This window comes from Eptesicus fuscus, chromosome 1, assembly GCF_027574615.1.
Source record: "Eptesicus fuscus isolate TK198812 chromosome 1, DD_ASM_mEF_20220401, whole genome shotgun sequence".
NCBI classification, from domain to species: Eukaryota; Metazoa; Chordata; class Mammalia; order Chiroptera; family Vespertilionidae; genus Eptesicus; species Eptesicus fuscus.
In genome coordinates this window covers 122,874,684-122,893,854 of record NC_072473.1, presented here as the reverse complement: position 1 = coordinate 122,893,854, position 19,171 = coordinate 122,874,684, and the positions used below count along the sequence as shown (strand labels likewise).

General features: G+C 40.7%; 1 protein-coding gene across 1 annotated transcript; it reads left to right on the top strand.

The window, feature by feature from the left end:
- The first annotated feature begins 9,930 nt into the window (after nucleotides 1-9,930).
- Nucleotides 9,931-18,628, top strand: ZBTB33 (zinc finger and BTB domain containing 33). The gene is made up of 2 exons (XM_008156110.3): nucleotides 9,931-10,164; nucleotides 13,765-18,628. Exon 2 carries the CDS (start codon nucleotides 13,767-13,769, stop codon nucleotides 15,780-15,782), a length of 2,016 nt encoding a protein of 671 aa, XP_008154332.1. The 5' UTR covers nucleotides 9,931-10,164; nucleotides 13,765-13,766; the 3' UTR covers nucleotides 15,783-18,628.
- The last annotated feature ends 543 nt before the right edge of the window (nucleotides 18,629-19,171 follow it).

Sequence of the window (19,171 nt, the reverse complement as noted above, 5' to 3'; positions counted from 1 at the left end):
AATTTAACAATAGATTCTGGACTTAACAAGTGTTATAAAATATTTAAAATATTTTTAAAGAAATTACTTTGATTCAGGATTGTATTAGTCAGCTAGGGCTGCCATAACAAAATACCACAAACTGGGTGGTTAAACAACAGAAATTATTTGCTCACAGTTCTGGAGGTTAGAAGTTGAAGATTAAGGTACCATCAAGGTTGGTTTCTAGTGAGACCTCTCTTCCTGGCTTATAGACTCTTGCCTTCTCCCTGTGTCCTCGTGTGGTCTCTCCTCTGTGCACTCCTGTTGGGCATGGGGGCGGGGAGGAGAGATATCTCTGGTGTCTTTTCCTTTCAAATCAGGGACAATCCTTATGCCTCATTTAGCCTAATTACCTCCTTAAAGGCCCTATGATCAAATAGTCACTGAAGGCTAGACTTCAACATATGAATTTGGGGGTAGGGGTTCACATTCAGTCTATAACAAGATTCTTTGGAGAAAATCCTCATACTTCAGGAACTCCCAATTCTTCAATCCTCTCTCACTTAATCTCTCAGAATATATAGATATGTCAATAATTCAATGGCTGAATTCTATTTTGTTCGTGTGTGTGTGTGTGTGTGTGTGTGCGCACACACACACAAGATTCATTAGATCCAGTTAGGTTCAAGTATCTCTTCTCGTTTTAAACTTCAATAAAACTTGGCATAAATGTAAACTCAACATTTAGGATTTGATGTTCTGATATCAAATGGTACAGACTACAGACAGCCTGAGAGGCTGGGCTAGAAATGCAGCCTGGGAGCCTATCAAGTGCATCCTTTCTGTCACAGGCATGACATAGCTCCCAACTGCTCATGTGACAGAAACAGTTTTCATTGGGAAATAACTGCATTTGTTGACACACATTTATAAAAGCAAAAAGAAGTCTGTTTCAGTTTGGTTAAAACTTTAGTTTTCAGAAACCCAGGAATTAGTGAAAAACGAAGCACTAGAAGTAGTAGAAAATAAACGGAGCTCTGAAAAGAAGCTCCATGTAACAAAAATTAAATTCCATGAAATTCATTCAGGGTTTCTCTCCTCTGTTTCTTTCTTTAATTCCTTTATGTTTGACATTTTTTGTTTTAATTTTTGCAGTTACTCATAGTGAAAACAAACAACTAACAGGGTCTCAATTTCCCAAAGTTTAGCTATGTCTCTATTTGTGTTTTTAAAATCTTTACCAAATAAATATATGTGGTTTCATTGTTTGAATAAATTTATTTTTTACTTCTTTATTCAGGGGAAAAGATACAACTATGCAAGGTTGGAACGCAGTGTCTCCCACTTCAAGAAGCAGGTAATCTCCTCCCCATGTCTCTATCCCCCTTGTCTCCTGCAGTCTGCTCTGCAAATGGGCTCCTTGGCCTAGTGCTCTCGTCCCTGCCACCTATGATTACACATTGCTTGAGGCCCTAAGGAAGCATCCTGGTGGCCAGCTCACCAAAGCCAACGCAGGGACCCCCATCCTTAGTGGCCACTACCAGGCACCAGATTTCCAGAGGCACTAGGCTCTTTTGAGGGCCCTCACCCCTCCTCCTTAACCCTCTATCCCCCTCCCCACCTCACCCCATAGACTAGGCAGGCTTCAGCAAGTAGAAACAGTTGGGTTCTTTTTTTTTTTTTTTTTTTTGTCAAAACAGCAAAACACCAAAAAGGAGTTGCGAGAGGCCTGCTCTTTACTATCCAAGCCCCAGGGGAGCTTTCCTGATACCCTGTAACCACAACCTCTTGCCTTTCACCAAGTGGAAAATAAACAAAAAGCAGTCAAAAAAAAAGAAAAGAGAGAAAAAGAGAAGCAGACAACCTAAAAGTAAACATAAGTAAACATGCAAATAGTAGTTCTTCTAATATATGAGTGTAGGGGCCAATGGAGCCTGCCAGACTATAAAGACACACAGTCTTTAAAGTGTAAAGCATAAAATTAACCTTTTGCACTCAGATGTCGAGTGTGACTCGACACGGTTAGCATTGGTAGCAGCTTTTTTTATACTCTTTGAATGTATCAATAATTTGAAATATAAAAAAATCCAAATAAATAAGTTTGTATGAAAAGAAACTCCAGTTTTTTATCCTACTGCCGCGCTTTGTAAAATCTGGGGTATTTAAAAAATTAAATCCCGAGTAGAATAAAGGAATCGAGAAAAAAGCAAGCGAGTGCAAAGGGTTAAGGCCCACTATTACGTACTGCCTAGACATCTGGGGAAACCAGAAGGGCATCCAATGGCCTAATGACAAATTACCCTCCCCACTTTGCTCCTGCCTATAGGTCCCCTAGCCAAACAACCTTCTTTATCAAAAGGTACAGTTCCAGATATGCCTGGGTAGTGAGTCTGAGTACCCTGTCAGTCTGTGGATCTCATTTGTCCAGTGTCAAGTAACCTGTGTTCAGCCTCCCCATAACTCTAGGGAGGACATCCCTTCCTCTCTCACCAACAGGGTGAGTAGGAGACCATTAAAATGGTCCCTGCTGCTAACTGGTTTCATCTGTACCCTTAAGATGAATTATCTTCTACATGCACAAATGCAAATTTCATCCAAGCTGTTCTTACATCTTTTGGTTAAGATTCTAAAATAAGAAGCTGTTTTGCCCTGGCTGCCACTGTGGCTCAGTGGGTTGGAGTGTCGTCCTGTACACTGAAAAATTTCGGTTTCAATTCCCGGTCACATCAATGTTTCTTTCTCTCTCCCATTCCCTCTCTAAAAAAAAAATAAATAAATAAAAATAAAAATAAATCAACAAACTTATCCTCAGGTGCGGATTTAAAGAAAAAGAAGCTATTTTGTTTTTGATTGTCAGACTGGGAGCACCTTTTTGAAACATTTAACTTGGAGAGGTAGGTCTCCACTATTACTCAGAGGACTGTTTTTACCATTTCTGCTCCCAGGCATGAAACCATAATAGCTAACACGGAATGTGTATTATGTTCCAGGTATTAAATCATCACAATACTAACAATGTCAGTATTATTTTTGTCCCCTTTTTATAGGTGAAGAAAGGAAGCTTATAGAGTTTAAGGAACTTACCCAAGGTTTTGACGTCGTTAAATTAACATTTGTTAAGTGGATGGTGAGCCGAAGTTCAACAAGAGACCACAAGAGTAATTGAAAATAGAGTAGTTTATTACTCATAGGTCTGGAAGGACGTACACAGCATTCCTGGAGGGTCCACATAGGGAGGTCAAGACAGAATACAGATAAAGATGACAGGACCTGGAGCACATGCCTTTATTAAGGTCTGTGGGTGGAGTGCTTTGGGATTCCCCGGCTAGGTCCAGATCAGTCCATTTGAAACAAAAGAGTGAGGTTTTGCTGAACCCCAGGGTGTCTTATCTTAGGGGCCATATAGCACACAGGTGCTAGGAGGCAGGGGAGACTGTTGATCACAAGGGCTGCTGGGTAAGTCATATCAGAAACGTACATTTGCTTGTGACTCTGTGTGCTGCTATGTAGGGCATGTGCTTGCATGAGGGGGATAGTGCTATTTAAGGTCCCTGAAAGCCACTTGGCTGAACAAAATGGATGCTGAGGCAGTAATATCATGGAATAGCTCAGCTAAACTCTTCCAGCACAGGTATTAAGTGGCAACGCAGGGCTTCAAACTCAGGCAGTCATAATCCTTCGACTATACTCGTTCTCACTGTGCTTTATTACCTCTCACTGCTGGAAGAAAACACACACCATCAAGACATGTCCTAGCCCTGACTGGTTTGGCTCAGTGGATAGAGCGTTGGCCTGTGGACTGAAGGGTCCCAGGTTCGATTCCGGTCAAGGGCATGTGCCTTGGTTGTGGGCACATCCCCAGTGGGGGGTGGGCAGGAGGCAGCTGATGGATGTTTCTCTCTCATTGATGTTTCTAACTCTCTATCCCTCTCCCTTCCTCTCTGTAAAAAATCAATAAAATATATTTTTTTTAAAAAGACATGTCCTAGCTGTTGTAATTTCAACCTACCCCTCAATGCCTGGAATGTTTTTAAATTTCTCATTTTTTGTAACACATCCAAGGCACTTAGTATTCTACCTGAAGTGAATACTTACACAGCAATAATTGTAACTCTTTCCTTCTCCTTCTTAAGCTAATTTTCCACTCCAATACTCAGTGTCAATAGAAGAAAACTGATCTCACCCTCCCCTCATTCCTTGAGGTCAAGATAGAGACCACTTAACAAGACCTTTCTTAAGGGAGACTCCTCTGCAGTTTAGCACATCACTTTCCCCACATTGAGCTAATCATGGCTTAGAGGAAGGTTTTTCTACTTTCCAATTTCAACCCTTAACTTCAATCCTTCCCAACACCCTACAAAGATTTTCCACTTACACATCCTGTTATCATCTCCAACCGATCAATATATATTGGACAAGCAATTGTTGAGCTCTTATTAAGTGACAAGTACAGCGAATTCTGTGATGAATAACTCACAAAACTCCTCCTTTCCACTCAGTATGATGGAAAATAGAAACTTGTTCAAATAACACAAAGCATATAAATGCTATACATAGGTCTGCGAGCCTTGGCCATATCCGCTACAAGACCAGAGGTGGAAAGTGTGTGTGTGTGTGGGGGGGGGGGGGGGGTGAAGGGAGCCCATGGCACTGTCTGAAGGGGCCCGAGGGTGAGTGAGAATTAAGGAAGAAAAAGGCCGAAAAGGGGGCTACCATGGATAGACTGAAGAAAAAATGAAAATGGGGGCAAGGAAGGTAGAAGGAAGCAAAATGCAAACGGTCAAAAGCGGGGTGAAAGATGAAGGAGACTCAGAAACCAGCTGTGCACTCCTCAGATCAAAGGCTCCTGGTTCCTACCCACTCCTCCCTGTCAGTGTTCAGCAGCCTAAGCCAGGGCTTGTTGCCCGCGATAGGCAGCCAAGGAAGCAAAAGCGACCTGGCACCTAGCTCCGCTCTCGAGAACCGTACCTTGAACTGGAGCAGTGGGGCGGGTTTCCGGGACCTTGGCGGAGGCCACCTAGCTGATGCCCAAGGCTACTCGGTCCCCTGACCATGAGCTGGGGGGCCCCCCCGAAGGGAACGCGCGACCTCGCTGTGCTCCAGGCTCTGGGGAGAGCTGCGAGGCTTCCCCTGGGAGCCCAAGGCCTGCCTTCCGTCCCCCACGGGCGCGAGCGCCAAGCACCAGCGCCATCCTTGTTGCAAAATAGGTACCACTTTCCAGAGCCTGGGAACCCGCCTGACTCCCAGACCCCGCCACTGCGCAACCTCCCAAAGCTGGGAGACCATGGAAACCTTCCGGGTACATCCGCAAAACCCTTCCCCAGGCCTACGTGGCCAGCAGCGGGACGTGAAAGGAGTGTGGGTAATCTTGTAAACAAGCCTCCGTTACAATCGGTTCCGGGCATCCTTGTGGTTCCCCATAGGGCCCGCCAGGTCCAGATTGGACCAGAGACCTTGTCTTTCTCAGCCTTGTACTGGAAGTAACTAAAGGGAAGAATGACAGGCCACATGATATATTTCAGAGTGGTCCTATCAACAATTCTGCTTGTGTTACATATTCTATGGGTACTTACTGTGTTTCATATATGCGTGTGTGTGTGTGTGTGTGTGTGTGTGTGTGTATACATATATATACACACAAATAATAGATGCATAAATAATATGTGTAAATAAAGTGTGTGTACATATATACATATAGAAAGAATAAAGGTGGGACAAAATAGGTTTACAGTTTGTATAGAAAATAACACAATAATTAATAAATGATAATATAAGAATAAACTTTCACATGCTCACAACTGTAAACCTACTTTTGCCTCACCCTATATATAGGAATGGCTCAAATATAATTAGGTAGTTATAGGCAGATTTTCAACTGCCTGGAAGGTCGGTGCCCCTAACCACCACCGAAGAAAACACACAAAGTATTGAAACTATTTCCTAAGCAGCTGACAGTATGTTTTAGTGTCAGATTTAGCAAAAGGAAATAATGCAGTAGGTCCACTTACATTTGAATTTCAGATACACAACAAATAATGTTTTAGTACAAGTATGTCCCATACGTAATACAACATGGTATTTGCATGGCTCTTTCCCTTAGTTAATTCCATTCCCTGCTCATATATCATCTTTTCAGAGAGGCAGTCCCTGACCACACTATCTGCAATGGCATCCTCATCATTCTCTGTCCCTTTACACTGTTTAATTTTCTTCAAAACACTCATTCCTATCTGATGTTATATATTTAGGTAATATATACACATGTTTATTGTATGTCTCTCCCCTTTTTAAAAAATATATTTTTATTGATTTCAGATAGGAAGGGAGAGGAGAGAGACACACAGAAACATCAATGATGTGAGAAAATCATTGATTGGCTATCTCCCTTCAGAATCTGAGTTTCATGGACTGAGACTTCATTTTGATGATGACTGTATCCACAGTGCCTACAACATTGCCTGGCACAAAGTAGGTACAAAATTATATGTATTTAATGAACAAATGAATGGATTTTTAAGTCTGTGTTAATAGTAATTTCATTCTGTCACATATTCATAATCAACCTTGCTGTTTGGTCTTAGTCCTCCATTTAAATAGATTGGCTCACTGCAAAATGTCCATTTTTAATTCTTTATTTTTATTCATTTGTTATTTGAGTTCATATTGTCAAGTAATTTTTATAAAGAATTCATGGGTATTATAGTCCCTCATTTTCTCCATATTTGAAATATGAAACTGTTACAGAATAGCAAGAAGCTAGGAAAATTCCAGGACAAGCGGAACAGGGAAACTGAAACATAAACAGCAGTTTGCGGCCACCTAGTAAATCCTATCTTCCCTAAGTGGTCTTCTCTGCTTTCCTACAAAAATTCATTTCCTAATCCTTGGATCACCTTTAATTATAAGTAATTTTTTATTTTAGTTTAGTTTTTGCTGAGATAGGGGGTGAGTGACATGGACAGAAGGGAAGAGAAGCTTCCTGGGCTTTGAATTAACAGATTTTCATCATACCTCATTTGAGGTTCCACACTTTCAAGGCCCTTTCGTGAAAGAAACCAAAAGGCAAGACAATCCTAGGGGCAGCCGTGGTGCTGATCATATTGGTGCAAAAGAAGTTGTATTGAGTGTATCTTCCAATTTACTGAGTGGTAACCAAAAAACATTTGATATCAAGTGTGGCAGTTACTGCCATTGTGATCTGTATTTCAAAGTTAAGTCATTTTAGTTTTAGTCAACTTAGCTACTGAAAGATAAATAGATACTAAACTTTCAAGATGTACTTTGTTCTAATACCATATGATTTGATTTATATGTGGTATCTAAAGAACAAAATAAACGAACAAACAAAATAGAAACAGACTTATAGACAGAGGACAGACTGATCGATGTCAGAGTGGAGGGAGGTTGGAGGACTGGGTGAAAGAGGTGAAGGGATTAAGAAGTACCAATTGGTAGTTACAAATTAGTCATGAAAACATAACATATAGCATAGGGAATATAGTCAATAATATTGCCATAACTATGTATGGTGCCATGTGGGCACTAAAAATATCAGGGGAAACACTTTGTAAAGTATATGATAGTCTAACCACTATGCTGTACACCTGAAACCAATACAAAATAATATTGAATATAAATTGTAATTGAAAAAATAAAATTTAGTTTTAAAAAAATATGTACTTAAAAAAAAAGATGTACTTTGTCCTATTTTCTAATATTTTTTGCTACTAAATTTTGAGGGAGAATGACTCAAAAGTGGTCATTAATCTGCTAACTAATTTTGTTAAGTACTCAGTTGCCAGGCAAATACTACTATCTGTTTTACTTTCTTTTATAACAACACACTCCTACTTCACATGAAATGTATTTATATTAAACAATGAAATTTTTATAATTTTAAGTCCTAGTTTAACAAAACCAGTCCATATATATAAAAGGATAATATGCTAAGTGTCTGACCATTTGACTATTTGACCATTTTCTGTGATGCACACTGACCACCAGGGATCAGACGCTCAATGCACAGGCATGGAAACATGGAGCAGACTAATGAATCTCAGAAGGGAGGGGGGAAGGGGGAGGGTGGGAAGAAATTAACCAAAGATCTTGCATGTATACTAGAGGCCCAGTACACAGATTTGTGCACCAGTGGGGTCCCTCAGCCTGGCCTGCGCCCTCTCACAATCCAGGACCCCTCGGGGGATGTCAGACTGCTGGTTTCAGCCTGATCCCCACAGGCCAGGCCGAGAGACCCCACCAGTGCACGAATGCATGCACCAGGCCTCTAGTGATGTAATAAGTCCCACATAGTTTGTTTTCCCACAATATAAAATCTTGGAGAAGTAACCGAGTAATTTCATATGACTTTCTTATTTCCATGTGAAAATAAAACTGTATTACACTATTTTGACGCTTTACTATGTGGCTTTACTTTATTGAGGAGAATGTAGAGTAGATTGGGGATGCATAGATAGAGATAGTCTTGTCTGATTTCGTATTGAAGAAAATTAGATATAGTTAGATCTGTTTTAGCCTGATGGATATTTTCAGTAAGGTTTTTGTAGGAAAGAAGCACAGAGATTCTGACTGAAAGGTAAATAGGTGCAAATTCAAGTTTTTGGAAACAGATGCAATACTATCCTATACCTATTTTTTAAAAAGAAAATTATACCCATGAGTCCTTTCATTGTCAAAGAAAAAAAACTACTATTTTGGTTCCTTAGTTGAATATGATCATTAACCAACCTAAAGGGAAATATTTTACTCTCCAAACACCAGTCCTGTTGCTTCCTTCATCATGGTACTCAGTTGGAAGTGTTATTATGAGAGGATTTTAAAAAAATTATCCGTAGCCGGTTTGGCTCAGTGGATAGAGCATCAGCCTGTGGACTGAAGGGTCCCCCCGGGTTCAATTCCAGTCAAGGACATGTATCTTGGTTGCAGGCTCCTCTCTGGCCCAGGGCTCTGGTTGAGGTGTGTGCAGGAGGCAACCAATTGATGTATCTCTCTCTCACATTGATGTTTTTCTCTCTGTCTCTCCCCCTCCCACTCTCTCTAAAAACCAATGGAAAAATATCCTCAGGTGAGGATTAAAAAAAAAAACCCCACAACTCATTTATTCATTCATTAAACAATTACTGAACACCTACTATGCAACTGACACTAAAGCCCTCCGAGGAGGAAATGCTATGTAAATAAAAATAATAAATTAATAATGCAAGTGTTACTATTATTCATCATTAAGGTACAGCTCGAATGTTAGCATTCAATATGCTATTCGCTTCTCTGTGTTCTATACCTTGTACAAACACTTTAGTCTATGTTCGGTGTCTATCTACTGAGCTCTTTGAAAAGATAGAGACTTGGCTTATTCATGTTTGTATTCCACAGAACCTAGCATAAGATTTGATACAGATAAAACAAGGTGGTCAGTAAATGACAGTTGAAATGAAGGAATTACAAGTACTGCATCATTTAGTAGTCAATTAAGAAGCTAGTACTTGTCCGGACACTAGATTTACTTCTTAAGAATAGTTACTGTAATGTAGTTATTATCCTACAACTTGAATTATCATAAGTTGATGAGATCTATTTGATTTTATTTATTCAGATTATATTTCAAGGTGGTTTATTATCTAAAAATCAGGCTAACAGGGCAGTTCCAAACTTGCTGAAGAAATGAAACCCGGATAGCCTCTCAAAGTTTTTACGCCCTAGATGCTTAAACTGAATTTAGGTGAAAGCGTCTAGCTTCCCTTGCATCCTTAAGGCTCCTCAAGACTACATTACCCTATCTTTCCCTTTCCTTTTTCCCACCCTTTCGCCCTCCGGAAAGGGCCGAACCTTCCAAGGACTTCCCAGGCTTCCTCTGCCAACTTACGGAAGGAGCCGAAGACCGAGAGAGGAGCCAGAGCGGCCCGCCTGGAGCCGGGGCCCTTCCGGAAAGACCCGAGTGCACTCGGAGGTGGAAGGCGCCTTCGACTCCAGCGCTTCGCCTACGCGGCGCGGTGCCCTCTGTCGGCCGACGTGGGGCAGCGGTTGCAGCGGTGGCGGCAGGAGGCGGCAGCCGCGTCGACGTCGCCCAAGACTGGAGCGACGTTTAAAGAAGGAGCGGAATCGCCGCGGAGTCTGGCCTCTTGTTGTCGGAGGACTCCCACCCTTCGGCGCGGCCTGAGGAGGAGAAGCGGCGACGTGGAAAAGCAGGTAAAGAGCCGGCCTGGCCCGGGAGCGGCTAGGGCCGCGCTGCTTCCTCCGTCCCCGGCCGCGCCTGCGTCTGCTTCCTCCTCACTTGAACCAGGAAGCGGCCGAGTTGGAGGCTTCGCTCCTCCGGCCCTTTCTTTGTGTGGGCCCTGGAGTGAAGGAGGGGGCGACCGGGGAAGGCCGCGGTGCGGTCCTCTTCGCCGTCAGGGGCCCGAGGGCTGCGGGTGCTGCGGGTAGGCCCGGAGCGTGGGAAGCCTTCCACAGAGGCCCACTTGGCGTTTTCCTTGCCCCATAACCTGCCTTTTTGTGCCTCTCTTTCTGCTCCTTGTCCCTACTTTGTTTTAGAGCCTTTCTGCCGGGCCCATCCTCCTCTTCTGTCCCCTTCCCAGGGCATAACAATGCCGCCTGCTCGGCCTTATCCCCTCCCAGCACCCCCACCCTCCTCTTCGCCACCTTCTACTTTCCCCAGCTAGCCTTATTACCCCCCCTTTCACTGTGCCGATCTGTCTGTATTTGCGAGACGCTGCCCTTTTGCGTGAAAGGGGGTTAAAAACCTTGGTTGCAGCCAGCTGAGTGCAAATGGAGAAGAGGGGGGAGGTGGAGGAAGAAGATGGGGTTCAGCTGCTGTTGGGAGCCGCGTGTCGGTTTGTTTCACTCCCTTGCGGCAGATGTCTGTTTCTCGCTTTTCCACCATCACTTGCCCTCCCCTCTCCCCCCCCCCCCCCGCCTCCCGTTCCTGGGCCCACCCTAATGGGGAGGAGAGGAAACCTAAACAAAATGAAACCAAGTCCCAGTGTCATCAGGACATGCCCACTTCACGCATTCCTCCATTGGAAAAAAACCATTTGCAAATGACAAAAATTGTGGGACCCTATTCAGAAAACCCATCTATCCACTGAAAAGTGACTTCTTTCGAAATCCCCATATTTCTGAAGCCCTGGTTGCTGGCTCGCTGTCCAAAGGTCACCCGTTCTGATGAATGCCTAACCTGGAATTCCTTGTTACTGTTAACAAGCAATACCTTGTTACTGATGATGATTTAAGTCCTTGATCTCTAGATTCTTCACTTACTTTTTTTAAGCTATAATTTTGAAATATTGAGAAGATATTTGAGATGCCTCTGTCTTCCATGTGTCCAGGGTGTCCCAAAAAATGTATACACATTTTAACAGCTGCTAGCTATTTTGGTAATTCTAAAGGGAAAGAATATTAGCAATAAAAGTATTTCTTTACCAAAAGTACTTATCAGCTAATCTATACTAATAAAAGGATAATATGATAATTAGACCGGGAGACCTTCTGGACGTCCTTCCGGTCAAAGCCATGGTGGGGCCAAGGCAGAGGCGGTTAGGGGTGATCAGGCCGGCATGGGGGTGGGGGGCAATTGGGGGTGAGCAGGCCAGCAGGGGGGTGCAGTTGGGGGCGATCAGCCTGGCAAGGGGGGGAAGTTGGAGGCAAGAAGGCCAGCAGAGGGGGCAGTTGGGGGCAAGCAGGCTGGCAGGCAAAGTGATTAGGGGCAATCAGGCCGGCAGACAGGTGAGTGGTTAGGAGCCAGCGGTCCTGGATTGCGAGAGGGATGTCCGACTGCCAGACGGACATCCCTGGAGGGGGTCCCAGATTGGAGAGGGTGCAGGCTGGACTGAAGGACACCCCCCCATGCACGAATTTCATGCAACGGGCCACTAGTTTATATATATTTATACTACAGGCCTGATGCATGAAATTCGTGCAAGAGTAGGCCTTCCTTTCCCCCCGTCCGCCCTCTGGCACCCGGGTCCTGGTCTTCCCTCATAGCCCTGGCTTCATCGGGAAGGTCATCTGAAAGGATGTCCGATCTAATTAGCATATTACACTTTTATAATTATAGATACTAGAGGCCCAATTCACGAGATTCATGCACTGGGGTGGGGGGGTCCTTCAGCCCTGCCTGCATCCTCTTGCAGTCCAGGAGCCCTTGAGGGATGTCTGACTGACGTGGAGGTGGGAAAGGCTCCTGCCACCACTGCTTTGCTTGCCAGCCTTGAGCCAGCTTCTGGCTGAGCGGTGCTCCCCCCTGTGGGAGCTCATTGAGCATCTGCCCCCTGGTGGTCAGTGCACATCATAGCGACTGGTCATTCTGCCATTCGGTCAATTTGCATATTAGCCTTTTATTATAGGATTGGGGCTGGCGGGGGGGAAGGGCCACAGGAGGTTGGCCAGCCCTTCCCCCAATCATGGTGGGAGGGGTGATCGGGGGTAGGGTTGGCCTCAGCGAGGGGCCACAGAGGTTGGCCGGCTGGCGGGCCCCGCCCCCGTTCGAGCTCGTTGGCCAGCCACAGTGTGTGTCATAGCGACCGGTCATTACAGTCATTCCGGTCACTTGGCTTTTATATATATAGATTTTATTATGTAGGATAGGATAGGGTGTCCCCGAAATATATATATATATATATATATATAATTTAACAACTGATAGCTCAATTTTGAAAATGAAAAGTATTTTAATAAACATTGCCTTTATAATAATTCAAAGTGCATATACATTTTGGGGGGACACCCTATGTATTTTAACAACTCAGGATCATTGTGACTGGGAATATCTATTAAGACGTGCAAAAATGTTTTTTACTGACGCTATTTACTGACATCCCCCCATTTTTTTCTTGAGCAATATCTACACTCTTCCAATAAGCTTATTTTCATTTTCACTAACTCATTTGATGTGAGAATGTTCTCATACCAATGCACATATTTCTTTACTAACAAAATGTTTTTGTGCAAATAGGCATTAAGAAATGGTAAACTTTTCCTTTATCTTTTTATAGTAGCATCTGTTGATTTCATTTGGCACTCTTTAACATTCCACCTCTGGAGATTGTAAGAGAGGTGAGGAGAAGGAGGAAGGGAATGAAGAAAGGAAAGGATAAGAAAGGTGTTCACTGGTTTATCCTGTTGAGGCATCACAATTTAAATAAGAATAGAAGAATAATGGGACGTTTAGAGGTAATAATTGTCAGTGTTTGTAAATGCTGATTTAGTCATTGACTGCAGGGAGTAGTTTTTTAATATGTTCTTAAAGATAAGTTAAAATTTAGGAAGAGTATATATTGCAGACTCAGTTTTGTATACACCAAGCATATCAAACTTGTGGCCTGCAGGCCGCAAGCTTTTCTGACATTTAAATCATTCATTTACTGGTGAAATAACTTTTATGTGTTCAAAATGAAGATTTTTCTTTAAAAAGTTTTAAGACAGCTAAAAATTAATTCTTAACTCTTCTTGAAAAAACAAAATGGGGAACTAAGAAAATTAATTCTAATATTTAAAAATTGCTTAGTGGTGATACATGTATTTGAGATGTACAGGGAGAGATTACTGTTCACATCTGTAGATCAGTTTAAAACTTGCTTGTCTCTTCTCAGGGGGAAGTCATGAGATTTGACACATGGTCCAAAACCCAACCCATATGAACAATTTATATAAAAGCCAAAAAGTTATGCCAAACTTCGGTTAAAACTTGAACAAATTATTTAATGATCTGGAGCTAAAATTCTGAATGGTAAAATACTTTTGCTTTTCTTTCCTAATCTTCTTTCATCCCTACCTTCTCCCTTTCTCTAATAGGCATGGAGAGTAGAAAACTGATTTCTGCTACAGACATTCAATACTCTGGCAGTCTGCTGAACTCCTTGAATGAGCAACGTGGCCATGGACTCTTCTGTGATGTTACCGTTATTGTGGAAGACCGAAAATTCCGGGCCCACAGGAATATTCTTTCTGCTTCTAGTACTTACTTCCATCAGCTCTTCTCAGTTGCTGGGCAAGTTGTTGAACTAAGCTTTATAAGAGCAGAGATCTTTGCAGAAATTCTCAATTATATCTATAGTTCTAAAATTGTTCGCGTTAGATCAGATTTACTTGATGAATTAATTAAATCAGGGCAGTTGTTAGGAGTTAAGTTTATAGCAGAGCTTGGTGTCCCGTTGTCACAGGTTAAAAGCATCTCACGTACAGCTCAGGATGGTAATTCAGAAACCTTACCTCCTGGTTCTAGTGACAAGAACCTTGAAGTACAAAAATCAAAAGACGAAACCCAAGATAATGGGGCAACTATAATGCCTATTATAACAGAGTCTTTTTCCTTATCTGCTGAAGATTATGAGACAAAGAAGATTATTGTTACTGATTCAGATGATGATGATGACGACGTTATTTTCTGCTCTGAGATTCTGCCTGCAAAGGAGACTTTGCCAAGTACCAGTGCAGTGGCACAGGCCCAGCCTAATTCAGGCTCTGTTGATATTTCAGATGTTGCACCTTGTGCTAGCAATAACTCCCCCCCTTTAACAAATAACACACCTCCTCAGAAACTTCCTACTCCTGTGAATCAGGCAACTCTGAGCCAAACACAAGGAAGTGAAAAAGTGCTGGTATCTTCCGCCCAGACACATCTGACTCCTAACATCATTTTGTTAAATCAGGCACCACATACTACGCCACCAAATGTCAGTCCTTCACTTCCAAATCATTTGTCTCCTTCAATCAATTTACTTGTGCAGAATCAGCAGACAAACAGTACTGTTTTGAAAGGAAACAAGGCCAATGACGACGAGGAGGAGGAAATTATAGATGATGATGACGACACTATTAGCTCCAGTCCAGATTCGGCTGTCAGTAATACATCTTTGGTCCCACAGGCTGATACTCCCAAAAATACCACTTTTGACGGATCACTGGTACAGAAGATGCAGATCCCTACACTTCTGCAAGAGCCACTTTCCAATTCTTTAAAAGTTTCAGATATAATTACTAGAAACACTAATGATCCAGGTTTAGAATCAAAACATCTAATGGAGGGTCAGAAGATCATTACTTTAGATACAGCTACTGAAATTGAAGGCTTGTCAACTGGTTGCAAGGTTTATGCAAATATTGGTGAAGATACTTATGACATAGTGATCCCTGTCAAAGATGACCCTGATGAAGGGGAGGCCAGACTTGAGAATGAGATACCAAAAACAATTAGCAGTGAGCCAGCAAACAAACGTATGAAAGTAAAACATGATGATCACTATGAGTTAATAGTAGATGGAAGGGTCTATTATATCTGTATTGTATGCAAAAGGTCTTATGTCTGTCTGACAAGCTTGCGGAGACATTTTAACATTCATTCTTGGGAAAAGAAGTATCCTTGCCGTTACTGTGAGAAGGTATTTCCTCTTGCAGAATATCGCACAAAGCATGAAATTCATCACACAGGGGAGCGAAGATATCAGTGCTTGGCTTGTGGCAAATCTTTCATCAACTATCAATTTATGTCTTCACACATAAAGTCAGTTCATAGTCAAGATCCTTCTGGAGACTCAAAGCTTTATCGTTTACATCCATGCAGGTCTTTACAGATCAGACAATATGCATACCTCTCTGATAGGTCAGGCACTGTGCCTGTAATGAAGGATGATGGTATTGGGTATAAGGTTGATGCTGGGAAAGAACCTCCAGTAGGGACCACATCCACTCCTCAGAACAAGCCAATGACCTGGGAAGATATTTTTATTCAGCAGGAAAATGATTCCATTTTTAAACAGAATGTAACAGATGGCAGTACTGAGTTTGAATTTATAATACCAGAATCTTATTGAACTCCTGTGAAATATCAAAGTTTTGGTTTGGATTAAGGGGCAGGGCTTTCAGAAGACCTATAAAACAAATTAAGACATTTTTTGTGACACGTCATCTGAAGGTAGTTTAGTTGGATTATTTGTTGATAATTTTTAGAAGCAAATTATTCTGAAAGTTTGTAGAGATTGCGAAGTCCCACCCCCAAGTATCTGTTTATATAGTTAGCTATCAGCTCATTTAAAAGGGGCAAAAAAAGCTTGGAGGGATAGTTTCCAGAATAGAATTTGAAGCAGTCTGAATGTTTTTTGAAGATAACTGGAGTTATTAGCATACCCTAGTATATCTTAAACTTTCCCCTTCTATGTTAGCACTTTACTGCTCAATTCTCAATTTTCTTAATATTGAGACTATAAATGTGTGTTGTGTTTTGTATATGGCATAAAAAGTAAACAAGAACTTCTGAAGTTGTTCTGGAAATTTTTGAAACAAGGTTCCACGTGGTTGTGTGTTCTGCTAGTCCAAATGGATAGCAACCTCCTGCCTCCTTCCATGAAAATGGCCATGCAGTCAAGTCTCATCTGAAGAATTAGTTTTAGCTAATTAGATTTAAATCTTGCTTTTATTGCCATCATGTGGAAAAGACTTTGGTGGCTGGGACTAGTGTATATATACCTTTGCTATGTGGTCTCTGGTAAAAAATACTAATCTCTAATGCAGACAGGAGGTGATGAAAAGTTCTGTTGCATTATTTTTGAATTTTTACTCTTACATGTTAGAGGCAGAGTAGAAGTGATTGGAGATTGCCTTTTTGTTCATTATGGTTAAAAATAGTCCCATGAAAATTTGCAAATTTTGAATATGTAAGCCACCAAAATAAATCTTTAATTCTATATAAATCTTTATACATGATAGGTTCCAGAAATGAGACTCCTACATATTTTGGGTAGGAGGCTACTGGCATATATTTTTCAATGTTCATATTACTTAGAATCTCTAATAGGAAGTTTTCATTTTAAATAGCTGAATCAGTGATCTAGTACTTCCTTATCAGCAGGACCTTTTAGGTTTTTACCCTTTCGAAAATAAGTTCCATTCCATCTGCAAATTTCTGCAATGTTATAGCAATCAGAAACTATATATGGAATGTAATATAGGCTTGTTGATCCCCATTTATCTTGAGACCAGTAAATACCACCTTTCTTCCTTTTTAAATGACACATATTTAAACATTTAGAAAATAAAGTCAAAACTTATTGAAGTGCTAGAACTAAAAGGAAGCAGGTTGGAAAATATAGCCTAGCATTTATAACAAGATTAACTTGTTGAACTTCTGTAAATGACTTTGCAAAGAAAAAAATTTAATAGATACTGAAAAAGATTGTTGTGCATAGTTATTAGTCATGTGTAACTTTGCTTAAGTATTTCTTAATTCAACATATTTTCTTTCTCCTTAACAATGTATTTTTTAAAATAGTCTATTTCTTGACTTCAAACTTAAATAAAGCTTTAATCGTAATTTCTCATGTATACATCATTCTTCCGATGGTAAATTAGATTTAAAGATAATGGTTTCAGTGTTTCTAAAGTTGATAGCTGAGGGTATCAGGCATAAGTATTTGCAATAATACAAGGAGAAAGAAAAAGTAATCTGTTGCTTACCGAGGCTTAGAATGACGTACATCTGTTTTCTGTTCTGAGTCTATACTGTCAAAAACCATTTTGTAAACTAATCCTTGGAAAATTTTAAATTACCTTATAACTCAAGACTCTGCGATCTCTGGATTCACAATATCTACTTCCTTTCTGTGTAGATGTTGATAGCATTACTCTTTGGCTATAGGTGCATTCTGAAATATTTCACCAGTTAGACATAATTACTCTACAAGTATGAGTGATACTGATGCCAGCAAGGGCTTCCAGACGTTTTAGACTTAAGTGCTAGGTAAATTAGTTTGTCATCATAAAACTTGGTATTTTCTACAGGCTATTATGTCAAACCAGGAATTCTGTAATGGAACACTATCCATTCTGAGTAATATGGATATTATTTTTTGCTTCTGCTGTGCTTTATGTAAATTCTGAGTCTGAGATTTAAACTGTGCCTACTGAAGGTATCTTCCAGAGTTTGCGGGGGAGGAGGAAAACCGGAAAATTAAATTGTATTTTTGCCAGAAGACTCTTACTTGCATGTATATCAGAGTCTTCAGTTTTTCTAGAAATTTATTTGAAGTTTGGAATTCATGTGGAATATTCTAGTAAAGGGTTAACACCCTTTACTCCCAGTATTTATTAGGTTGGAAATCTGCAGCAAGACATTATATAAAACTTATTGTGGGTTTTCTTATTTTATAGTTTTCTGGCTATTGAACTTCACTTTTTCTTTCAAGTTGACTTCAAATTTGGTTCTGGGATAAATTACCCATAAATATTCTAGATAGAAACTATTCGAAATAGCAATTTGTTAAGATGACAGAAAGTGAAACTGCTCAAACTAAGCAAAGATGTTTAAATGATCATTATCATTTTGGTGGTAATTATTCCCCACATGCAACTACTATGAGGAATTAATGCTGCATTGTTTCCTATTGTACCAAAAAAGATAAAACAAATGGTAAAAATGACCCAAGGTATTTTGTATGGTCAAGGCATGCATATTCTAAAAAATTAATTGCTATTCAACAGCATTGACTTCCTCACCTCTGTCAATCATATGAAGCCTTGTTCATTTTCACCTAATGCTGTAATATTCATACTTGTACAATCTTACCTATCATGACTTTTAAGTTCTACATTTCAGCTGTTACCTGATATTAGTTCATAGAGATTCATATGGCAAAAATAAAACGTTTTGTGATTTTTGAGTGCATTTTTTTACAAGACTATCTTTCAGAAGTTATATAGACCTTTATATTCTGTGTTTTTTCAATTTTTTTGTAGCAGGAGATTGGAGCTATATATCTGATGACAGCAAGACAGAATTCTTCATTAGGTTTTATACGTTGGTTATTTGCATGCCCAATGTATCTTGAACCCTGATAGTCAAAAGTGAGTCGACTGCTGTCTGTCACTTTAGAGCAACAATTTTCAACCTTTTTCATCTCATGCCACACATAAACTGATTATTAAAATTTTGTGCCAATCTGACAAAAATAGGTTTAATTTTGGTTTATTCACACTGGGCAGGTAGTGTGTTAGCTGTTGTCAGTTTTTTTATTTGACAATCTAAAGGAAAAGAGGTCAGTGTCCCTGACTAAATAGGTACTGCATGTTTTAAAAATTCTTGTGGCACATGGGTTGAAAATCACTGCTTTAGAACATTTTTGACACCCTTTGTAGATTCCATGAAGATGTATGTAAGTGGATAAGGTGGAGGATAATTTTATTAATTTGAAACATCACAAAAGCAGTC